This window comes from Asparagus officinalis, chromosome 1, assembly GCF_001876935.1.
Source record: "Asparagus officinalis chromosome 1, Aspof.V1, whole genome shotgun sequence".
Taxonomy (NCBI): domain Eukaryota; kingdom Viridiplantae; phylum Streptophyta; class Magnoliopsida; order Asparagales; family Asparagaceae; genus Asparagus; species Asparagus officinalis.
The window spans coordinates 112,907,847-112,933,920 of NC_033794.1; the positions used below are offsets into that span (position 1 = coordinate 112,907,847).

The window sequence follows — 26,074 nt, forward strand, 5'->3', positions numbered from 1 at the left end:
AAATTATGTAGGGGATATTTGTAATTCTTATAATTTCAATGTGCTATTAGGTTAGAAATTATTAGGATTTTTATAAATTTTATAATTTTTAGTGTTTTATTTTGCGATTAGTAAAAGTTCAAAGTGTTTATTGCAAATTCCATAAAATTTTGGAGGTTGTTTGTGTTATTTGTAGGTTTAAAATTTTCAAGGTGTTTTTTACAAAGTTTAAAATTTAATGGTATTTTTGTAATTTTTAAAATTTATAAAATATTTTTTCTAAAATTAAAAAACTTTTAGTTTCTAGCTAGCATATGTTTTCTAGATTTCTCGATGAATTAAAATAAGTAAAATTATAAATAGGATAAATCATTTAATAACTAATTCAAAGAAGATTGGATAACTAGAATAGATTAGGATAACAATATAATATTAAAAAAAATTAAGGATAATATTGATAATAAAAATATTTTTCTGAACTCGTACTTTTAAAAAGAGTATGAAGTATGATATGATATGATATGATATGATATTATATGATATGACATACACGAATTCGTGGGTAGTCATCCCATAAGGAGAGCTTTGGGCCTTAATACATCCGGCCCAACTTGTACGCTTACAGAAACTTGGGCCGAAAAGCAAACCAATACAGAGTCTCTGCGGATCCGATCAGAATCCAGAACATTTACATTTTTTTTCTGACTTCCGAAAATTTCCAGCTCGAGAGCTTCTCGAAAAAATTTCGCTCCTTTTTCAAGGTATGAAGTCTCCATTTTCCAATGCTCAAATTATTGGTTTCTAGCAGTAATTTCAGACTGATTTCAGTCGTTTTTTCAAGAACTAGAATTCGAACCGAGTTTTTCAAGAAATTGCAGTTTTCTCAGTCTAGGGCTCAAAATGACTGTAACTGAATAAGATTTTCGCTTCTCCGTTCATTTGATTTAGTTCACTGCAGATCTGAACACCAAGCTAGGTATTAATCTGAATTAGTTTCTATTTCTTTTTATTTTCTTCATATTTTACCATTTTTTCCCTCCAATATTTTCAGCTCGAGCTTCTCGAATTTTTTTTTCCTTTTTTTTTCAGGTACGAAATTTTCCTTTACTATGCTCAAATTAGTGTTTTCTGAAAGTAATCTCAAATTTCGTTTAGGCGCCTTTTCTAGAACTAGGTTTCGAATCAAAATTTTTCAAGAAGTTGCGACTCTGGAGTCTAGGGCACAGAATGATTGTTGTTGGTCAGGATTTTGCTTCTTTTTTTTTTTACTTGATTTAGTTCAAACAGATCTAATGCTAACCCAGGTATAATTTTATGTATGAAGTATGAACTAATTTCTTTTTCTTTGTCTTCTCTTTTTTTGTTTAAGTAATATCATTAAAATTTTAGGATTTCTTTCCGCTGGTGCAAAGTTTGTATGATAGATGTTTTATTTTTCTTTCTAATATTTTTAATCATAGTTTATGTTCTGTAGGTGTTACCCCTTGTTCAAAGGCCATTAGTTCAATTTGTAGTTACTATTGTTATTATTGGTACTGTGAAGCAGTTACTAGTGATAGTGTGGTTGTGGTAACTAAAACCTTCAAGAAATGAGGGGGAAATTAGTCAAATGTTTAAAATTGAAAAATAAATAATTAAGCACGAAAAAAACGAAAGATTAAGCTGACCTCAGAATGGTTTATTAGTGTTTTGATTGCTTTCTTAGAACCAGTGAATCATGGACAACTGTGTAGGCATTGAAAAATGCTAAGAAACGAAGGAGGGTCGAACCTCACTACAAGCACGACGAGGGTCGTCATAACGACGAACCTCAGCCTCAATTCATGAAGTTTGTCTCAGTTAACTAGGACAAACAACACCTCACCCCTCAGAAGACGAACTTCATCATTGAAAACGAAGTTCACCCAGAGATGAAGTTCGTCATTGAAGACAAAGTTCGCTAGAAACAAAGTTCGTCATTAAAAACGAAGTTCGTCAGAAACGAAGTTCGTCATTGAAGACGAAGTTCATCATAAACGAAGTTCGTTATTGAAGACGAAGTTCATCAGAAACGAAGTTCGTCATTGAAGATGGAGTTCATCTAGAAACGAAGGTCGTCATTGAAAACAAAGTTCGTCATTAAAGATGAAGTTCGCCGTTGCCATTATTGACGAACCTCATGCATACCCGAACCTCGTCTGTCACAATTTTTAGTGGCTACATTTAAAGAGAGTTAATGACCACTAACTCACCCATTTAAGAAGAGTTAATGACCACTAACTTACACATTTAAATGAGAGTTAATGATCACTAACTCACTCATTTAAATGGGAGTTAATGACCACTAGCTCCCTCATTAGAAAGGGAGTTAAAGCCCATTAATTCACTCCATAGTGGTCCTAAGCCTATAAATAAGCATGATCAACATGAAAGGAGGGGTGAGGGGATTGAGAGGCTAGTCAAAAAGCTTATCTCTCCTCCACTCATGGATCTTCATAGATCATCGGCTAATCATTTAGCCTTGGAGCGTTGAAGTTCATAACAAGCATGACGAGAGTGATTACAATGACGAACCTTGTCTCAAATAACAAAGCTTGTCGTTGGAAACAAGATTTGAAGCGCGTCAATGAAGACGAATCTCGTCGGACGAAGTCAGTAAAGACAAAGTTCGTCAGAAGAAGCTCGCTATACTGCAAAGTCTGCCTTGCCAGACGAACCTCGTTACGTATTGAGGCTCGTCTGATATGATGAACCTTTTCATGCAGCGAGGCTCGTCGTACATGGGAGATCCAGCTGTAACGACTTTGAAGACTTAGTCAGCTATGTGGGCTAAACTTCAGGAGTACGTTACGTCTCATTAACTAATGTGGGCTAAATTGGAGGAGGCAATTACGTCATTTACCCACAATTTTAGCACGTCGGTTACGTGCTAAAACTCTAAAAATAGCCATGAACGACTATGAAGAAGATAGCTTTTGGAGGAGTTTTGGCGATCGCGTGAAGAGAGATTAGTGTCTGCATTCTCGTGATCTAAGCCACCATCAGAAACTTTTATGATCTTATTATGATTGTCAACGAGAAGCAATATCGGCTTGAGCATCGAGAGAAGCATCATTTCGTCACCAAGAAACCACTTTTAAACAAAAGAGAAGTCAAATTAATCTTTTCTTCCTCTGTAATCGAGATAGTGAGTGAGTGATTGTAAGGGATTCGTGCTAAGTGATCGAACTCATTTTTTAAAACAAAAAATCAATCAAACTTTAACTTTTCGACCCTATAGAAGATGGCGATAGTGGGAGAAGCCATTATTTTCGACGAACTGGTGATGGCGCAGTCAGACAAGATTGCGGTGGGAATTGAAGTTAAGACTCTGGTCATCGAGTTTGACCAGACCAAGTATGAGGAGTTCATCCCCTTTGGTGCTTCTAGTCCTACGAAGGCACGTAAGTGCCGTCGAGTTTCTTACGAGACTTCAGCCCACGTGGCTTCTGATAACTCGATTCGAGTGAACCTAGAGGAGAAAACTTTGCCTCTGAAAGATAAGGCCGCGAAAACCAGCCTTCAGGCTAAAAGATGGGTTGTCAAACAACCTAGCCAAACTTCGACTGATAATGAACAACCTAGCCAAACATTGGCTTCTGTTGTTGAACCTCGCCCAGCTTCGACTGAGGCAGGATCTACCTCGGGTCCACTTTCGAGACGCGCGCAACAACGCCAACGTCAGAATCAAGCTCGTCGTAAGGCTCGAGCCTTGGTCTCGTTGGACGGTTTCAATTATCGGCCAAAAGCTAATCAACCTAGGGCTAATAAAGTCTGTCGAGGGTCGAGTGGCTGAGGAACGTCAAGATGACGAGCCTCATCTCCGCACCTAAGCAAGCCTAGAAAACGAACCTCGTTCTCAAGACGAGGTTCAGTCAATTCGAGAAAGCCATGTTCAGGTTTATCAGAAGGACGAACCTCGAGCTAAGAGCCAATCGAGAAAGCGAGTATGCCAAGCTCGTTCTACCAACGAATGTCACGCCCCGCTTCCCAAAATACCGGGGAATTGGAACGTGAACAAGCCCGCGACGTGTTAGATTGAGGAGAATAAATAAAAGATCATTTCTTCTCAATTTAATACGCTAAACGTCAAGCAATAGAATGCAAAGTCATAGGTCCCCGGTCACAATTAGCAAGAATATAATAAATAATTCAGAATAGAAAAGAGTCATATCACAAATAGAATATCATCCGAGACACAAAGTTGGGTCAACCATGTCCTTATTACAAAACAATCCAACTAAAAATATAAAAATACATAGTCCAACAGGAATAAAAAGGAAGTACTGTAAAAATAACTAAATCCCTCAAAAGACTAAAAGAGAAAGTACTACATAAGTAATCTAGTGTCCATCGGCAACTGCAGAAAAGAAATAGCTAAGCTTCAGTTTGTTCTTCTACTCCATTTGAAACACTCCGGCTTGGCATACCCCGGCTCCAATGCATCTCCATACTGAACATGTCCGTCCTTTAAATCTGACGTACACCAGAGAAAACATGTGTACGTCAGCGTGCATGACACACAGCAAGACCCCACAAGGAAAATTAGAAACAGTCGAATGACCAATAAAATAACCGATGCAACAACAGAAATAACAATAGAAACGTACAACGGGAAATCTAACAAATCAAAATGCAATCGACCACTAGATTATAATAATCATAAGGAGCCAACATTATATCAATAACAAGGTCGAGTACTAGCCATCCTAAATATCTCACTAGTCCACATCTCAAATAGATCAATGTTCGCATTTTCGGGTAACTGACTGTTCATGATCCTACGACGGAGGTGATGTTGTTGGTCGGAGGGGTGACGACGGCGTAGGCGGCTGTGGTGGTCGGAGAGGTGGGGCTTGATCGGGGCGGATCTCGTGTAGGAGGCGACGGTGGAGGGAGAGCTGGCTGTGAATGTGGCTGGGCGGAGGAGGGGAGGGGATTGCGGCTGGAGGTTTGCAGCGAGGCTGGCAAGGCCGCCGAGCGACGCTGGCGAGTGGGAGAGGGGACTTGCGGCTGGGGGTTTGCAGCGAGGCTGAGAGCTCGACTCATCGTCAGCAGATGTCGTATCTGAAACCGGATGCGTAGAGACCCGCGAGTCCTCCGAGAAGTGGCGGCCTCTGTCTATTCGGCTCGCATGGGGCTGCCCCTCGTAGACGACCGAGTTCGTGTGCGTCGCGCGCAGGCGTGTACTCTCGTGAAGCCCGCCTTTGGGGCAGTCCGTTCTCCTATGACGTACCTAAATAAACCTGCGTCAGTCGGGTTGTATGAACTTACGAAGCCCAAGAATCTCATTAATACAGGTAATCCTATATGATATGGTAAATAGGTCGGGAGTGAAAGATCATCGTCTGATGAACCACTGGTCCGATCTGGTCGGCAATTGAATCTTAGGGTATATAGATAATAATTAAGGAAAAATGGAATAATAATATTTATAATTAATACAATACTTATAACAACAATAACAATAACATAACAAATTTTAATTCAGAGGTTTTCACTGCATCAAGTTAATTTATAATTATCAAAATCATTTAAATAAATATAAAATTAGATTTTTAAATCGTAGAAAATTTTAGAAAATCGAGAAAATACTAATACTCTTTTAAAAATAATAATTGAATATTTGAAAATACCAAAAAAATTATTTTAACTAGTATCGAAAATTCATGATCATTATATTCTACCTCCTTTAAAATAAATTTCGCCCTCGAAATTAAAATAAGAATGATGCACAAGAAAACAAGGACAAAATATAAAACGAGAGACTCAATTCAACTCATTATAAAGAAAATTCAAAATATACTGCATATCCATAAATAAGGGAAAGTTATACAAGAACGATACAAAATAAGATACAAGACATGACAACTAAAATTCAGAAAATAGATGAGGGTATCGCTGTCGCATCTCAGACTCAGTTTCCTAAGTCGACTCTCCAACGAACAAGCGGAATGGTCTTGTTCCGGAGGGTTTTTTTTCTCTTCGGTCCAAAATCGCTACATGTTGCTTCTCGTGTGTCAAATCAGGTCGCACCTCAATCTCTGAGAAATCTACGAGACTACGACATGACTCGGATCTCCGACGTACTTTTACAACTGAGAAACGTGAAATACGTTATGCATTCCAACCAAGACGGGTGGTAATGTAAGTCGGTACGTCACTTCTCCAACTCTTTCTAATACGTCGAAAGGTCTCACATATCACAGACTCAACTTCCCACACATTCTAAAGCGAATGGTGCCTCGGTTGGGGGAAATCTTCTGGAACACATGATCTCCTGACTGAAACTCCAAGTGCCAGCGCTTCACATCCGCCCAATGCTTGAATTTGTCCTGTGCTATGCGAAGTCGTTCCCGAATGATCCTGACAGCATCAACTGACTTGTCAATAAACTCCGTCCTAAAAATCTCTCGCTCACCAACATCGTCCCAAGTCAAAGGAGAGCGGCACTTTCTCTCATACAACGTCGTAATAGGGGTCATCCCAATGCTAGCCGGGAAGTTATTATTGTATGCAAACTTCATCAAATGCAAGTGATCTTCCCACGACCCGTGAAAGTCAAGCATATAAGCTCTAAACATATCCTTTAAAATCTGAATGGTCCTCTCCGACTGCCCAGCGGTCTGAGGATGATAAGCTGTGCTGAAACTGAGACTGATCCCAAGACTCGCTTGCAAACTCTTCAAGAACTCTGAAGTAAATCGGGTATCGCGATCCGAGACGATGCACACTGGAACTCCGTGCAATCGCACGATCTCCTGCAATACTAGAGATTTACTAACACTCTTAGGAAGGGAACTCATTTGAAATATATAGAGATAAATATTTTACCTCCATGTATCTCTGAGCAAGATGTTCCGTCGGCTGTCCCACTCGGAAAGGAATAAAGTGAGCTGATTTGGTTAATCGATCTACGATCACCCAAATAGCATCATTCTGTCTAGTGTTCCGAGGTAAGCCAGTAACGAAGTCCATGGTGACATGTTTCCACTTTCATTCCGGAATAGGCAACGGCTACAAAAGACATGCGATGCGCTGATGCTCTGTCTTTACCTGCTGACATACAAGGCGTTTAGCTACACTACGAGCCGCATCTATCTTCATACCACGCCACCAAAAGTTCAGCTTCAGGTCCTTGAACATCTTCGTGCCTCCAGGGTGAATAGAGTATGGTGAGCTGTGAGCTTCCCGTAATATCTCCTCTCGAACATCTCCTTCTGGTACGCAGATACGATTCCCAAATCGTAAGGATCCGTCCTCATGAACAACAAATTCCGGCCGAAGACCAACCGTTGCTAACTCTCTGCACTTCTGAAGAAATGAGTCACCTGCTTATGCAGCTTTGATTCACAATCCTCATGAGTCAATGTTTGCATTTCCGGATAACTGACTGTTCACGATCCTCTACACGCATCCAATATCGCGAAACGATTCGGTAAGAGGACTACACGCAATCCGATTTCAGCCTAATCCGAACTCAAGCAAACTCGTGTGACGAAATGATCACTGACCACTTGCGAAACGATTCACGGGCCTAACAGACTAACCCCAGTGCGAAACGATTCACTGGTGCGAGCCTGGAAGATAATCAACAACCACATCCGATCATGCGAACTAAGACATTCCCACCCCAACATCTCTTGTGTTTCTAGGTCTACACTGGTTCACTCCTTAAGTTGGTTAACACACCCACGTATGTCACTAAGTCTTGTTCATAACGCACAAGGTCACTAAGTCATGAACTGCGAATGGTTCTCAAACATAACATGGAACAAAAAATGTAGCTAAAATATGATATGTCACGTAACTAAAATAAGAATCATGGAATCAGCGGATGATTTGCACATAAAATATCACGGTCAACAACCATCAATCACACGACCATAAACCAAATTAATTCAAAAAATAAATAATCTTTTGCAAAATGAATTCCTTTCAAATTATCTCTCACCATAATTATTCTAAAAATAATCTTTTAAAATATTCTTTTTGATTATTTCTTTTCTATATGCACAGTAACCTTTCCCATATTTGAAATTATTATTATTATTTAATATCATTCATCAAATAATCCCACGCAGAATCACGATATAAATATACAACAATATAAACGAAACACAGTCTAATCTATGCATATACTTAATTAATTCATAACTGATCAAAAATTGTAGTGAATAACAGTTAGGAAAACGGGATCTTGCCTCGGGAATATTGTCGAACGAATCGACGCTGTCGCGCGAGGCTACGACGGAGGTGATGTCGCTGGTCGGAGGGGCGACGGCGACGTAGGCGGCTGTGGTGGTCGGAGAGGTGGGGCTTGATCGGGGCAGATCTCGCGTAGGAGGCAGTGGAGGGAGAGCTGCTGGAGGTTGAGGTGGCTATGAATGTGGCTGGGCGGAGGAGGCGAAGGGCGACTGCCGACTGGAGGTTTGTAGCGAGGCTGGAGGCGAGCGGCGCTAGGCAAGTGGGAGAGTGGGCGAGATGGGCGACTGCAGCATGGGGGTTTGCCCACGGACGGTGGAGGCGAGTGCGCTGGCAAGTGGAGAAGGGACTGCGGCTGGGCGTTTGCCGGCGGAGCGCAGACTGCGCGGTAGAGGAGAGCGCGGTTGTGGTGGAGTCGACGGGGCTGCAGCGAGTTGGCCAGGCGTCAGGGAGGGGCGCGACCGAGAGAAGAGAGAGGGGGTCGGGTGACATGTGAGAAAAGAGAGAGAAGAGAAGAGGGCGGCCTGCTGGAGCCTACGTGAGAGCAGGGGGGAGGGTATTTATATAGGGTTATGGTTAGGGTTAGGGTTATAATTAAGATATAATTAAGAAACTAATTAAGGAAAAATGGAATAATCAGGAAAAATATTTACAATACAATACTTATAATAACAATAACATAACAAATTTTAATTCAAAAGTTTTCACTGCATTAAGTTAATTTATAATTATTAAAATTATTTAAATAAATATAAAATTATATTTTTAAATCGTAAAAAATTCTAGAAAATCGAGAAAATACAAATACTCTTTTAAAAATAATAATTGAATATTTTAAAATACTAGAAAAATTATTTTAACTAGTATCAAAAATTCATGGTCATTACAACGAACCTCATCACAAACATGTGAATGACGAAGTTCGTTCAGCTACTCCAGCTCAACTCCTATCATTTAGAGGGTCTCGTTCGAGTAAAGCTAAGTTACCAAATTCGATTGGGGGTAACCCTAATATTGATTTCCTAGATTTTCTCAATCGCAAGCTCAACATGAGTCAGATGCAGTCTTATTGCTGCTGTGAAAAGTTATCTCTACAGTCCTCTCCCAATGCCCATGTGGGGAATCAGCACACAAGTCTATAGTCTTTGAACGACTGTCAGAGCCTTCGACGATTCCTTCATCCAGAAAAAGATGCTTTCGTCCTAAAAAGCAAGCGTCCAAAAATCGCCACGTCGAAGCGACGATCAATATGGTTGGTAAAAGCGAGGGTAAAACCCTAGACGATTCTTCTGAGTCATCCGATCTCGAGTTTTCCCCAGGATTACGAGAAGTACTCATTGAAAGACATGATGTTTACCAACACACCCGTACCCGTACTGGAGCAAGGATCCTGTTGGATTACCGAAAACTAGCGGGTATATCCTATGATGTCAATGAAGAGGTTGAAAACTCTGCCATTGTAAATTCTCAGCCATCTATCACCGATCAAAGTGAGAAAGTGAACGCTCACATGGCCGAGAATGAAGAAGAAATGACAAGAATGATGGAAGAACAACAAGTTGCTCTCCTCCAACAACAAGAAACCTTCAGACGCTTGGAGGACATAGTGGACAAACTCCTCAAGAAGAAGAAGAAGAAAGCTACAGCCAAATCCTCAGGATCAAGGCACCGACGACCTTCACCCAGTGCTCGGGAATCTTGCCGTCGAAATCAAGATGACGATAATAAAGAAGATGAGGAAGAAAAGATTTTTGATATTCACTTTGAATCATCCAAAGCTGAGTCCAACCGCATAAGAATGACCGAGATCAGAAATTGGACGAGTTTCAGAAGCAGCTTGATGCTTTGAAGCTTCATAGAAACTTCAGAGAACTGTGGGTGGTTAGACCGTACCCTTCTGAATGGGACGTCGTCCCTTATCCTCCAAAGTTCAAGTCACTCAACCTACTACAATTCGATGGCAAGGGGTCTCTTACCCAACACATATACTACTTCCAGACGTAAACTGGACACATAGTGGGGAATGATCCTATTATGACTCTACTGTTCATAAACACTCTCAAAGGAGTCGCTTTTCAAAGGTTTTGCAAGCTGAAATCAGGTTCCATCAAATCTTGGGCTGACATGGAAAGACTTTTTATGGCCAGATTATTCGACGATGACACAGAAGTATTTATAGTCACCCTACTAGCTGAAAAGCAAAAGAAAAAAGAGTATGTCAGCAACTTTGTCAAGAGATTTAGAAATCGATCGCTACATTGCTGTAATTAAGTCTCTGAAAGTACGTTGATCGAGATGTGTCGCAACAATTTCTCGATCCATATTTTATCTAAGATTGGAGCGGTGAAGAACCGAACTTGGAAAAAGCTTGTTCGTCAAGGTGAACAGGTTGAAAACATGCTCAAAACACTAGATACTGAGGAGCCGTGTGAATCTCGAAGAGGGGGTAACCAGAGCGACTTCACCCCTCAGAAACAATCAAAAGGGAAGGAGACTTTTGCAGTGGAAACCACTTCCTCCCTTAAATTTTTTTCGAAGCAGAAGGGTAAATTTTCGGATAGCCGTTTTCAGCAGAAGTACGACTTCAACGATGAGCAGATCGTACCAATCATCAAGTCCTTGATTAAGGTAAAGAAGATTAAGCTCCCAGAATCAATGCGATCCGAGAAGATGTCGAGAACGGATGATCACAACTACTGTACGTATCACAGGATGGTTCATCATCCCACTTCTAAATGCTACATCGTGAAGGATAAGATCCAAATTTTATTGGATGATGGAGTCTTTACCCTTCAATCTTGATTATTGCTAGTGTAGGTGTAGTTTCGGTTTCTTTGCAAAACCATGTACTACCTCAATCTTTCTCTCTGACGGAGCCATGACGACCCGAAGCTCGTCATAAATCAACTCCAAGGTGAGTCCGAAGTCAGACATGAGCATCTGGCCTCTTACCAAAATACTATCACGTTAATGATTACCTTTGATAGTCATTCCCTTCAAATTCACCCACCAATCCTTTTCAATAGGATGGCGAGATCACAAAATACTATCAAGTTAATGATTACCTTTGATAGTCACTTCCTCTAAATTTTCTCGTTAATCATTTTTAATACGATGGCGGGACCACAAAATACTATCAAGTTAATGATTACCTCTGATAATCATCTCCCTCTAAATTCTCCCACTAATCCTCTCCAATAGGATGACGGATCCACATAACTATCATGTTAATGATTACCTCTGATAGTCATTTCCTCCAAATTCCATTGTCAATCCTCTCCAATAGGACGACGAGACCACAAAACTATCATGTTAATGATTAACTCTGATAGTCACTTCCTTCAAATTCCCTCACTAATCCTCTCCAATAGAATGACAGACTCATAACACGTTAATAATTATCTCTGATAGTTAACTCTTTATACATTGTCATGTAGAGGCCTACCATGTGATGTGCCTCTATTCCATTCACAATCATTATACTTCCATATCACTGAACGACTTGAAATCCCTCGCCAAGTAGTGTTCTATCATGCGATAAACACATACTTATCACTCGATCAAGATAGTGATCTACCATGTGATAATTCACTATCTGGTCTTTTCCGAAAGTTTTATCTCTATAGAACGATCGAAGATAGTGGCGTACCATGCGATGTGTCACTATTTCAATCACAGTCGTTATACTCCTATATCACTGAAAGACTTGATTTTCCTCGTCAAGTAGTGTTCTACTAAGCGATGAACATCTACTTGTCACTCAATCAGGATAGTGATCTACCATGCGATGATTTGCTACCTGATTCTTTCCGCAAGTTTTATCTCCTAGAACGATCGTTAATAGTGGCCTACTATGTGATGTGTCACTATTCCAACCTCTATTTTAATCATAGTCATTATACTCCTATGTCACTGAACGATTTGGTTCCCTTCAAAATCTCCAATCAATCATCTTCAACAGGATGACGGGTTCATAACAAAACTATCATGTTAATGATTACCTCTGATATTCAATTTTCTTCCAAAATCTCCCACAAATCATCTTCAATAGGATGACGAGTCCACTAAATTATACTTCGTCAAGTAGTGTTCTATTATGCGATGAACACCTACTTGTCACTCGATCAAGATAGTGATCTACCATATAATGATTCACAATCTGATCCATTCTGAATGTTCTATCTCCATAGAACGGTCGAAGATAGTGACCTACCATGCAATGTGCCTCTATTCTAATCACAGTCGTTATACTTTCGTGTTACTGAACGACTTGATTGCTTTCACACCGTCATCCCTGCTAATGACCACTTCTTAAAATAGCAGGTCTACCATGCGATGAGCCTCGCTTTTAACTTTTCAGGTTGAGCTGTTACACTGAATGACACAACCAAACTTGATTACAACTTAACTATTGTAATCATGCTCGAACACTTAATCCAACGTCTTGAATGACTAAGGATAGAGGAGAAATTTTAGCATTAAGCCTAAGAGAAACTCCTCGATAACTTATCATGTTAAGGGTAAAAACATGCTAAGGGTAAAAGCATGGCTAGTCCAACTCAAACGGCAGTTGGTAAAGACACATCAAGTCCGTTGATAGCTGAGAGTTTGCTAAAAATCCTAAGTCTTGATTGTCAATCACACATGGGTCTGACGAAGCCCACACAGAATGATGAGACTCAACGAATAGCCGGACTTCATGTCGAAGTATTGAGGTTCGCCTAGAAATGACAAACTTCGTCTGGAACCACGATGTTCACCCCGAAGCATCGAAGCTCGCTAAGAGGCTGAGCTCGCCAAGAGGCCAAGCTCGTTGTGCAAATCAAGCTCGCCACAACCAAGAGAATTCAAGGTATTTCAGACCCATGCAACTCAATTGGGCCTGAAAACTTTGAAGGGGGTCTTGTAGACACTAAAAAAATGCCAAGAAACGAAGGAGGGTCGAACCTCACTATAAGCACGACGAGGGTCGTCACAATGACGAACCTCGGCCTCAATTCATGAAGTTTGTCTCAGTTAAATAGGACAAACAACACCTCACCCCTCAGAAGACGAACTTCGTCATTGAAGACGAAGTTCACCTAGAGACGAAGTTCGTCATTGAAGACGAAGAGACGAAGTTCGTCATTGAAGACGAAGTTCATCAGAAACGAAGTTCGTCATTGAAGACGAAGTTCGCCAGAAACGAAGTTCGTCGTTGAAGACGAAGTTCGCCAGAAACAAAGTTCGTCGTTGAAGACGAAGTTCATCAGAAACGAAGTTCGTCATTGAAGACGAAGTTCATCAGAAACGAAGTTCGTCATTAAAGATGGAGTTCATCTAGAAACAAAGTTCATCATTGAAGACGAAGTTCGTCCAGAAACGAAGTTTGTTATTGAAGATGAAGTTCGCCGTTGCCATTATCGACGAATCTCGTGCATGGTCGAACCTTCTCTGTCACAATTTTCAGAGGTTACATTTAGGGAGAGTTAATGATCACTAACTCACCCATTTAAATGGGAGTTAATGACCACTAACTCCCTAATTAGAAAGGGAGTTAAATCCCATTAACTCACTCCTTAATGGTCCTATGCTTATAAATAGACATGATCAACATGAAAGGAGGGGGAGGAAGGGGATTGAGAGGCTAGTCAAAAAGCCTATCTCTCCTCCACTCTTATGGATCTTCATAGATCATCGGCTAATCATTTGGCTTTGGAACGTTGAAGCTCATAACAAGCATGACAATGGTCATTACAATGATGAACCTTGTCTAAAACAACAAAGCTTGTCGTTGGAAACAAGATTTGAAGCGCGTCAATGAAGACGAAGCTCATCAGTGAAGACGAAGTTCGTCAGACGAAGTCAGTAAAGACAAAGTTCGTCAGAAGAAGCTCGCTATACGGCAAAGCCTGCATTGCCAGACAAACCTCGCTGCGTATTGAGGCTCGTCTGATCTGATGAACCTTGTCATGCAGTGAGGCTCGTCGTCCGCGGGAGATCTAGCTGTAACGGCTCCGAAGACCCAGTCAGCCACGTAGGCTAAATTTCAAGAGTACATTACGTCCCATTAACCAATGTGGGCTGAATTGAAGGAGGCAGTTACGCCCTCTACCCACAATTTTAGCACGTCGGATACGTGCTGAAACTCTAAAAATAGGCATGAGCGGCTATGAAGAAGATAGCTTTTGGAGGAGTTTTGACGATCGCGTGAAGAGAGATTAGTGTCTGCATTCTCGTGATCTAAGCCACCATCAGTATCGTTAACGGGAAGTCATCTCGGCTTGAGTATCGAGAGAAGCATCCTTTCGTCACCAAGAACCTACTTTTAAACAAAAGAGAAGTCAAATTAATCTTTTCTTTCTCTCTAATCAAGATAGAGAGTGAGTGATTGTAAGGCATTCGTACCAAGTGATCGAACCCATTTTTTAAAACAAGAAATCAATCAAAATTCAACTTTTCGACCCTACAAACTGAAGTTGCTTATTTTAAGGCAATATTTCGATTTGTAATTGCTATTGCTATTAGTGTTACTGTGAAGTAGTTATTAGTGTTTTGATGGTTGTGGTAACTAAATCTTGGAGAACCTGAAAAAAAATTCAATGAGAAGTGTAGAGAAAAATAATAAATAATTAAATACAAATGATTAAGCTGACCTCAGAATGCTTCTCCTCACACCATAATTGCATTCTTGTCAGAACAGACAAATCATGGACTACTGAAATTGCTAATTCCTATTGTTCTTGCTACTTTTTGATTATTTGAAAAAGATTAGTTTTGTGTAGGAATACTTCATGTCTTCTGTCTACTCTCTTATTATCAACTTGATAAACTATATCCTTTCAAAGTGATTTTTGCTAAGAGTGGGTATTGGGCATGTGTATACATGCAATAGAACCTCCGTGATTTTTGGGCATGTTTGAAGAAATTTATATTGTTATTATTATTATATGCTAATAAATATGTCTGTTTCGAAGAGATTATTGCTAAGAGTGCATATTGGGCATGTGAATACATGCAAAAGGAAGTCTCTCTAAATTCCAAATTTTCTACTGTTGCATTTACAAAATAAACTTGAGTACTGCTTTTGTATTTTTAATATGATTTGCTATTGGTTTTTATACTTTTTTTAAAGTCTAGCATAGGTAATGGTCAACAATTAAAACTTTCAACAATCCTAAGTTTTAACTTTAATTATTTAAGGTTAATATGTAGGGATGTATGCAAAATGCTGCTTTGGAGGATTATATATCAGGTACCCAGTAAATAAGTAACAGAGTCACAGAGATGGACACGTACTAATTGAAAGGTATAACCCATTTTTGTCTTTGTTGTCCAAGGCTTTTATCTTATAAGACTACAAGCATCTTTGGACATGAGGTTGTAAACTCCTGGAAGGAGTTTACATAATGTTGTCGGAAGTACATACTAGTAATTTATTAGGTGAAGATTGCTTCTTTAATTTCTTCTTCCAGCACTTATTAACACAATCTTTATAACTATTTGCCACATTTGTATCCTTCTGCAGTCTGATATTCTCCTAAAAGGTGGATTTGTGCATCGAGAAATGCTGTCCAGCTAACAATGGGAATAGATGAAGAGAGTGGCTTTCATGAGTCTAATTCAGTTCCAAGGGAAGCTGAATGTAGAACCAGTACTAATCTGACAGGATCCCCGGATGGCGACAATTTAGAGACATTTAGGGAGAATGATGAAACAGAAGAGGGTGAACACATACAGGATATGGATCTTGAAAGTGACCCAGAACAGGAACAAACCGTCATTACAGAGAGTCTCAAGTTATCCACGGAGATGCCAAACGAAGTTAAGCCTGAAAAGTCTTCTGATAATGTTTGTCCACCTACCACAACTAATGTCACTGTTAGCAAGGTTCTAATAGATGATAGCCGTATCCTGTTATCTGTGATGTTTTCTCTGTCTTATGATTTTAATATTAGTTTTCAATTATGTGAAACATCAATCTGGCGCATATACAGTTTAGAGCCAAGTCATGGGCATTAGATGTAATATAAAGAGCTATTTTTTGCAGGAGAACAGTGTTACTCAGCTTGTTTATTCTGATGTTCAGACGCTGTGTTTCTTTTCGTGAAAATTCTTTATAGTTTTTCCATAATTTTGAACACTAGCTATAACAGGAGTTAAGAGAGCTCGAGTGACATATGAGGATAATCAGCCATGTGTTCGTGTAGTTTATAACTCCCTTTCAAGGTTGGGCTGAAAGCAGTATCTTCCCTTCTTAAAAATGTATATCCTTTACTTTATTACTTGCTTACATGCGATGGTTGAATATGAGGACATATCTCTTCTTGTGCGGATGCATCTTGTCCTCCACTCATTATGTGCTTATTCTTTAAGCTGCAATTTGTAGTACATAAAATCCTGACCTCTGTTTATTTTTCTCAGAGAAAGCAAGAAAAAGCTTATGGAACTTATGCAGCAGTGGTCGGAGTGGCATGCTCTAGCCAAGTCTTCTTCCTCTGTAAAGTTCATTTTCAAGACTTATTTCCTCAAATGCCAGACTTCATGTTGTCCTTTTTACTTTCATCTAATAGAAGTATTTTTATTCAGTTCAATCATTGCAATTATTGGTTATTCCTTACTTGTTTTCCCTAGAATTTTGTGCTTCAAGTCAATTTGATATATCTTATGAGCATATGAGGTTCTGTTTATTGAATCATTTGGAACTTTCGTAAGTCTGGAAAGGACAAAGAGAAATTTCCCTGATAACTGCAAAAATTTAAGTAACTCATGTGACCATAGGGAGTGGAGTTCTCTACAGGAGTCCAACTAACTTTTTTTATTTTGTAAAGTGATTGAAGGCATCCGGTCGCCGCTAATTAGTCGCATTATGCTGATTATGTTCTAAAGAACCATATCATATCAGTTTTTTGTAACCCATATTATCTACAAATTTCTCTGATATTAAAAGAATCACCAATGTCTTTATTTTGAATATTGTGAAGGTTTTGTATGCATCACCTTTGTTTAGTTGTTATCGCGAAAAATACAACTTTAATATTTACCAGGTCCTCGCTATCACTTCTTTTCAGTTGAATTTGATAATGTGAGCATATTGTATTCATTAACTCCTCTTGTTGTATCAGTCTTAAAGATTTGAATTGGTTCCATGGTTTCTTTACTAGTAAATACTTTAAATATCATCCTATCATGAATCTCTACAGGTAAACTCAGAGGAGGCCTTAGAATGTGGCGAAGAAATATATTTTCCTGCACTTAATGTGGGCTCAAAGAAGACTACTGCTGTGGTATGTACCTAAGTATAGTATTTTATTGCGGTAAAAGAATGCTATAGTCTGCAACTATGGCTAATTTGTATTTGACTGTATAATTGTGGAGTGGCATCCTGAGGCACACGGCTTGCTAGCATATAATCTGAGGAAATTGTGCTTTTTCAGGCATATATTTTATACTTTAGGTTTAAATGTATAATAAATGTAGAAGAATGTGGCTATTGAAAGGGTCAATCATTCTTAGCTTTTGTTTTGTCATCTTTCTTTTGTGCCATATTTTGTTGCCTTTTATCCCCTTCTAGAAAGCAAAAATGTTTTCTTTAGTTTCATATAATTCATCTTTCTCTTTTTCACTTCAATGCAATTTTATATCAGTGCACCGAGAAAACTTAAAAGATTCAAAAGAAGAATATCTTATAGAGATTTGAGGGATGAAAATGGAAGGGTTCTGATCTTTTTTCATATGGTTAAGATTACTCTTTAAAGTGATGATTACGGGTAAACGAACTTGGAATTTCACATTCCTTCATCTTGTAAACCTTTTGATGTGTAGCTTCATAGGAGCCGATAGCTCATATGACTAGCAGTTCATATGCCAAAGAAACTTATTTGGTTTATAAAGTAGGAAAAGCACATGTAAACCTCTATGAGCAAATTCTCGACCAAACTTTTAAATTCTTTTTAATCTATGAAAAAACTGGTCTACTTTTACCCTCATGAATGCGCGCACACACACACACAAAAGCTTTTGCATGTTTTGTTTAGTCTTACCCTTTTCCCGCTTAGATTCTTCAAGTACTTAGAAAATACTACACAAGTATTTTATTGAGATGGCAGGTGAAACTCATTATTCTCGTGTTTGTGTGTGTCCGTGCTTATATGGTATGTATCTATCTAGGATATGGTAGGTTATTTTCAATCGGGGAAATTTTTTGGCTCTCTGTATCCTCTATCTCCTACTTTGTTACAAGGTGATTTCCATGTCTTGCATGTCTATGTATGGAAAATCATGAACTTTGAATGTCATCTTGAAACCTTCCTGTCTGATGCAGTCAAGTTGCCAGATAACATCTCAACAGGTCCTCTAACTTCTGAAATGGAAACTGAACAAAATAATTCAAAGCAATGAAAATGATGTAAGAAAAGGAACATAAGTCAAACTAAAAGAGCAGGCTGCATGTTGTGACTACTTATGCTTCCACTTTGAATGCCCATTCTATTGTAGTTTGTTGGCATCATTTATTGTGGCTAAACGCCATACAATTAATTTTGAGCTTCCTCACCCATGCATCATGCTGCTGCAAAGCAATAACATTATGTTCTTTCAAAGCAGACAATCTCAGTTGGTAAACAATAATGCCAAGTTACTTCTAAAACAGATGCCAAAAGTAGTTAGAATCCTGGCGTAACATACTCCTTCAGCCCTTAGCACCGTACCAAATCTTATGAAAGCACCATTGCCCCTGCTTTAATGACCATGGCCATCTTCCTCATCACTCAGGACTAAGCACCCTCACCACCTCTAACTCTTTTGTGCTTGATATAAGAGGAGAAAATGTCTGGAAACCAATTATAACGTATGTTTTTTCAGCCTTCTTGCAAATGAGTGGGAGGGAAGATCCACATGAATCAAGCTTAGAGATAGAAAGTGGAAGGAGAACTTAGGGGTTTCAGCACGTGATTTGAGTGTCTGCCTGAAAAAATTGGGTTGGTTAAGAGGGGAGAGTTAGTGCCTTTCCGCTGTTGAATGTTTCTTTGAGCTGAAAATTGTGGAGGTTATTTTACATGGTATACCGATCTAGTTGACCTACTATGCATATTCCACCTTTATTGTTTTATGTATTAAATATGCGTTGCTGAGTTAAGGGGAAAGTGGCATCTAGACTTGGCGCAGTTCCCCTGTGAAAGTTTTTTCAAGATGAAGTTGCAAAAGGCATTGCTTCCCGACACACCGATTTAGTTGATATGTGAGCCATGTTTCACCATCTCTTGCTTTGCATTAAATATGATCTGTATATAATTTGAGAATGTTTATAGGCCATTATTTTTCTTCTAGAATGCAGGTTCAGATACTCGCATATTTCAGACACCTAGGGTTGCAAAAAAATATCTGTGTCTGTGGATATATCCGTATGCATTAGAATATGAGTATGGTTACTAAATATCTGCACCTGATAGAAGATGATTATGGATACAAATATGTACTATGTAGTGAAATATCCTGATCCAAAAGATCGGTATATATATTGTTCATACGGTAGCAATTGTTTTAGTCCTTAGATTAATGGATTTGAGGTTAATTTGATGATCAGGAGATCTAATTTTAGCTTCTTAGATATAAGAAACATATTAATGAACTCCCTTGCATCATATGAACTATAGTTTTTTTTTCAATATTATCCTGGTTTTCTCAAATCCGTTTTGTGTTTGCATGTGTATTTGTATCTGTATCCATATCCGCGTAATTTTCTCAAATCCGTTTTGTGTTTGCATGTGTATTTGTATCTGTATCCATATCCGCGATTGATAAATGGATATGGAGATGGTAAGTAATAAGTATCATATCTGAGCCGTATCCAAACCGTTTGCACCCCTACACACAACTCTTGAGGTTCCGGGTTGACGCTATCTTGGTATCACATTGTCTTACAAGGACTTGTTAAAACCACAACTCATATACTGCTTGCCTGAAACTTTGGTTCATAGTCTAATTTGTAATGCTATCATTCATAACTATCTATCAGACAAGTTGGTAGAATTTGACCTTACATTTTAAGTATCAATGTCCTAGATGTCTGAAACTCTAATTTCAGGGATTACTCAGATGAAATGTTGGAATTTTGTAATTACTGAACTTTTTACATAGTTCTTTTGTATGTTTATTGTAAATTGGCTTATCTTTATTGCTTCACGATGTTTCTTGTGAACTTATAGATGTGAATCTTCTTTATTTGCTTGAAGTCTTTTTGGGTAGACAATCAAGCAAGAAATGAAGATACTAAGAACATACAGCTGGATCATGACTCCATTCCTCTTTATGATCGTGGGTACACATCGGTTACAACTTCGCTTGGTGGTGTAGGTGGCTTTGAAAGGTATTTGCCTTCTTTCCAGAATTAACAAAGATACATCAAATCTTTGTAGACAGTTTAGTGAGAAAAACAAGAACTTGCCTGTCATGTACTAATTGATATCCTCGTGTTATTATCTTTCTTTTTTGAACAATGCATGATCTATCCAAGTTATTATGCTTCTCATATATTTGATCGTTTTGACCATTCTTTGAGCACATCTTCTATCTGCAGACACACTATATAATGATATTACATTGGCAAAAGGGTTTTTTAACACTTGATATTTTAGTTAAATAGTGAGTTGCAACATTTCACACTTTGCTAGGGCCCTTCACGTAGATTCTGGGTTATTATGGGGTAGCATTTACTGTACAGAACTTGGTAGAAGTGTGAATTTTTTACAGTTCTGTAGTACAGAAATCTAGGTAGGTGGGTTTTTGCTGGGTATTCATGTATGTATGTGTGTGCATGTGACATTGCTGGGAGGTTGATGGTTGTTTTGGGTGGTGATGGTCTGAGAGGGGGTTAACAGTGTTGGAATGTGGGGTGTTCATGTACTGATCATTGTGTCAACTCAAGAGTATGTGTCTCTACCATGGTACATAATGTGGAAGAACATATACCAGGGATGATACGCATGAAGAAAAGGTACGTTGGATTTAAAAGTTCAAAAAAGAAATAAGATGGAGAGAATATGCAGCAAACCTGCAATCTTTAGGCACCTTCTGCTCTTTGCCTAACAATGAATAATGTAAGTATACTTGCTTTGGTTTGTCTCTTGTGAGGGTTTTAAACAATCTTTTTATAGGGATATATGCAAGTCCTTCCCTTTGCATATGTCAGAGAGAGATTTCTCCCATTATGTTGGTTGCGGCTATGCCAAAAGCGAGAGAAACCCCATCCCTCTCTTTCCTTTTTGCGCCCCATGTCCCTCCCGTGTGGCGACATGGGGACGTAAAAAGTGCGATCCTATCAACTTGTTCCGACCTAGGATAATAAGCTCATGAGCTTGGTCTTACTTCACCGTCGAGAAACGAAAGAAGACTTCAATATCCAAGCTTAGCTCAGATGTAGCTCACTTCTTTTTGGGTGTGAAGCAGTGTCAAACCAAAATACCCAACAAGCATAAGCATTAGCTCTCCCTGAATGAAGCAGTGTCAAACCAAAATACCCAACAAGCATAAGCATTAGCTCTCCCTGAAAAGGAGGTGATCCAGACGCTACCTTGTTACGACTTCACTCCATTCACTAGCCCCGCCTTTATGGGCACATCTGAGATCAAGAAATGCTCGGGAGTTCCTCTATTCAATCCTTTTCCTTCTCCTTGTTGCTGATATCTCGTTCGTATCCATCTTCTCTTTGTTTCCCGAGCCTCTAGTGAGTTACAGACAGAGTGTGATGATTTTGAAATCTTTTCTACTAGGTAATCTATTATCCTTATGCATGAAGATAATAAATTCGGTCGTTGTGGTCGGACTCTATTATGGATTTCTGACCACATTCTCCATAGGGCCCTCTTATCTCTTCCTTCTCCGTTTGTTGTTGACTCTATTATGGATTTCTGACCACATTCTCCATAGGGCCCTCTTATCTCTTCCTTCTCCGTTTGTTGTTCCCTTATTACAGATCACATTATTTGCCAACTTCCTCAAGTTCCTTCTTTGAAGTGATTAAAATCTCTACTTCGGCCTTACGGAAATTTTATTGGGAACAACTTGTAGTCACATATTGAAAACCCAACACTTCATATCTTATTTCTGACATCAATGTGACTCTTAGTTTAACAAAAGACTATTGCATGATTCACTTGCTATGTGGCTCTAGAAGTCAAACCAGGATGCAAGTGTTGGGACTGTTAACCCATCAAATAAAATATTCCCTTGATGCAATTATAGTTGCAATTAATTAAAGAGGTAAATAATTCCTAGATTATCCTTGCCTTAAAAAATTAGATAAATTTTAATGGATAAGAGATATACTGTTTGTATTTTGCTGGTCCATCATTCTCCCTGACTGGCATTATATTCGTTGTATTTGTAATCATTAACTTTTTCGGATTAGATACTTGTGCAGTTTGATGAATAACCTTAAGACCAGAAATGTTGTATGGCTTATAATGTTGGCCATAATGAGGTTCGGCTAAGATAAAATAATATGAATATGGAAAATATTCTGTCATGCATTTGGGTGAATGTTACTTTTATCTATAGGGTTTTTTAAGAACAAATCAAGAAGGTATGAATATGTAAAGTAAAGTGCTAAATGGGCATGTATAAGGAAAAACCTTGGTTTGTGCTTGTTAGAAAAAAATGGTGAAGACCTAAATTGACTTGTTTTGAAGTCACAATGAAGGATTTCAAAATGCTTGTTTGTCTGTTGGTAGAGTTCCTCGATGGAGATTATATAAAGTTGACAACTTATAGTTGATACAAGAACTTAATAATATGGTTACCGGAATTTACAAAAGTGATATAAAGCTATTGCAAATTCCTGTGGATTTCTGTATTTCTATCACATGTCTTTCTTCCTTTTGGGCAGAGTATGGTCTTCTCAATGATGTTCTCTGACTCGTTTTTGTCAATAAATGTTTCCTGACCTTAAACTAGTGCCTGAATTACGGATGATTACATCATTATCAAAAAATTAATTTTTTCCTTACCTTGTGGTTCCTGTCAATTCTTGCTACTTTGATTTCCTCTCTTGTTCAGTTCTCAATGCTGCCATAGTTTCTTGTAGAGTATGCGCATCATGAATTTTACAAGGCAGTTATACTTTTCCCTTCAGTGTCTGTATGTTTTATATGAATGACAATTATTCACCTTTTTCTTTTTGGCTTTACTGAATTGCAGGATAGAAACCCTAGAAGCTTCACGCTGTTTCAATTGTAGCTCCTATGGTCATTCACTCAAGGAGTGCCCCAAGCCCCGAGATAGTTCTGCAATTAGCATTGCTCGCAAGCAGCACAGTGCAAAACGGAATTTTACAACGGGATCTCGGGTTCAAGTTCGATATTATCAGAAATCTCAAGGAAAATATGATGATCTGAGACCTGGAGTCCTTGGGCCTGAAACTAGAGACTCCTTGGGTATTGGGGTAATAAACTTTTTCGTTTCATTTTAGATATTTGTTTGTCTACAATGGCATTGTTTGTTAGAGATTACACAGAAATTTCTCTTATTCATTCTATTAGATGTATGGATCTCGATCTATCAAATAATTAACAGAATTTAGGTAGTTAGCTAGGGCCCAATTCAAGAGTTTAGGAAACAATATAATTAGAACGGCTAGTAGCTTGGAAGATAATTTGGAAATCCCAATATATTGCCTGACATGTAAAGCTCTCTCGACTAGTCTTTAAGCTGATATTTCGGCTGACATTTCCAACATATCGCCTGATTTTTTTTGGAGACAGTATGTGCATCAGACTGACTGCCTTACTCTTTCTGCACCCATGAGTTGTGTAGAGTAATTTTCTTTTTGTAGTTTTTTTTAGATAATAACTTCTCAGAAATACTCCCTGCAGTATTGTATTGTTGGAAATTTTATATTGATATCAGTTTCTATAAATGACTTGTCTTTTCCCTGCAGGTAAAGGAAATAATAATACTATAATAGCATTTCTACCTGTCTATATGGGGTTGGAATACTTTTAGAACTATTACCTTCCAAAATTGAAAAAACAGTCTAGTTGTTTCTATTATACTGTTATACTTCTGAAGTCATGGTGAAGTCTTAGTCACATAATTTAATTCCACTCACCGTTGTGGATGGGAGACAGTTCTATGGATTCTGAATCTTGAGATTCAAAATCTCAACTTTTAAACCAGAGTCACAATTGTAAGCTGGAGATTATCCAGGGTCTACACTTAATGTTGTAAATATTTCCTTACAGGAATTTGATCCACCTCCTTGGCTCAATCGGATGCGTGAATTGGGATACCCGCCAGGTTATCTAGGTATGCCAAGCTCGATATCGATATATTATAGTTGCAATTGATTTTTGTAGATATCATTCTTTTGTATTTTTAACTTCTATATATACTTTTAAAACTCCTTTCTGCATTACTAGTGGTTAGCGAACTTTGACATGTTTATTTAATTGTACTTTGTTACTTTGCTTTGTCTAAGACAAGAAGAAACATATTGTAATTATGGGTTGATTTGGCAACAAAAGGTACCCTGTGGAGATAATATAATCATTTAATGTAGTTATATTTTAATTATTCAAGTTTGTAAATTTAGTTTACTAGCTTTATTACCGTGTCTGTCTATCGACCATCTCCAAAGCTCGACAGATACTATTACATTCACAGCTTAGTGGAACACGAAGAACTTTCGTTTTTCATGTCGTCGCTGTTCATTCTTAAAATGTTTTTTGATGTTTGACATCTAAGATGTTAGCACAGGCTAGCAAACAGATAAACCTGAACTAAAGGGACATTATTATCTAAAATATATAGTCGTATAAAAAATGGAAATTAAGATGCCTGGAATTTACATCCAAGTCTTTAACTTAGCAATTTGTTTTCAGATGTTGAAGATGATGATCAACCTTCTGGAATCGAAATATTTGCCGATGACACCAAAGTGGAGTACGAGGATGGAGAAATCCCCGAAAAAGGTGATCCAGTACAACCACCAGAGAGGACAAAGATGACCGTCGAATTCCCTGGAATCAATGGACCCATCCCTGAGAATGCTGACCAACGCCGCTGGGCCCAGCCCTCAAACTCATTCAGAAACCGACCACAGAGAGGACAGTACTCTGACCAATTCCGAGGAAATTACCACCACGATCGCTACAGGGATGACGGTCAAAGTATGGGTTCAGGTTTTCCTGCACACAGTTATTCGCCAAGGTATGGTGCATATGAGCATAGCAATTCTTCGAATGCAGGGAGGAGTCCCGCGTTTGGTAGATCACTTTCTGATCGAGGTTGGCAGAATCACTCATCTGGGTACGATAATAGATTTCCACCACCACCACCAGGTCACAGTCCATCGGCAAGCCTTGATCGGTGGCCTCATGGTGGGACCCCTTCACAGTCACAGGGAGAGAGGCGAGAACGGCAATCTCACCACGACCAGAGGCGAAATCACAGGAACTGAGTTGTAAGTTTTGACATGATCTTTTCCCCTGTATTCTGTCGTTGCTTATTTGAAGATGGAAAAGTTCTACTTAGTATTCATGTAGTTTTGTGAGTTGATAGTTACAATGATGTTGTTGATTCTGTCCAGTTTCTTGGTTGTCATCCAATTGAGTGGGTGCATGATATTGTACATGAGTTGTTGTAAGCTTTAACATCTTACTTTTTTACCGTGTCATGTAACATTTTGGAATAGCAGTTCTCCTCACAATGTTGTTGATTCTGTTCAGTTTCTTGGTTGTCATCCAATTAAGTTGGTGGATGCAATATTGTACATGACTTCTTGTAAGCTTTAACACCTTCACACATTTTTACTATGTACAATAACATTTCTCATTTGTGAAGGAAGATGGAGCAGTTCTAGTTAGTAGTCGTGAATTCCTGAGAGCAATATTGAACA

The 26,074-nt window shown here is 38.7% G+C and overlaps 1 protein-coding gene across 6 annotated transcripts; it reads left to right on the forward strand.

The window, feature by feature from the left end:
* Positions 621-26,074, forward strand: LOC109829023 (zinc finger CCHC domain-containing protein 8-like). Of its 6 annotated transcripts, XM_020396067.1 has the most exons (11): positions 621-740; positions 15,397-15,490; positions 15,710-16,090; positions 16,329-16,410; positions 16,606-16,681; positions 17,385-17,468; positions 20,415-20,548; positions 23,377-23,620; positions 24,420-24,483; positions 25,059-25,346; positions 25,425-26,074. In XM_020396067.1, exons 3-11 carry the CDS (start codon positions 15,766-15,768, stop codon positions 25,634-25,636), a joined length of 1,509 nt encoding a protein of 502 aa, XP_020251656.1. In that variant the 5' UTR covers positions 621-740; positions 15,397-15,490; positions 15,710-15,765; the 3' UTR covers positions 25,637-26,074. The 6 variants fall into 6 exon arrangements, with proteins under 6 accessions (XP_020251656.1, XP_020251655.1, XP_020251651.1 ...); XM_020396066.1 differs by having other exon boundaries at positions 16,338-16,410; positions 25,059-26,074; XM_020396062.1 differs by having other exon boundaries at positions 622-740; positions 25,059-26,074.

Excerpts from the sequence above, each read along its gene's own strand:
- LOC109829023 (XM_020396062.1), top strand. The coding sequence starts at position 15,766 with ATGGGAATAGATGAAGAGAGTGGCTTTCATGAGTCTAATTCAGTTCCA. Across the intron at positions 23,621-24,419 it reads GAGACTCCTTGGGTATTGGG|GAATTTGATCCACCTCCTTG; the intron begins GTAATAAACTTT and ends ATTTCCTTACAG. Across the intron at positions 24,484-25,058 it reads ATACCCGCCAGGTTATCTAG|ATGTTGAAGATGATGATCAA; the intron begins GTATGCCAAGCT and ends ATTTGTTTTCAG.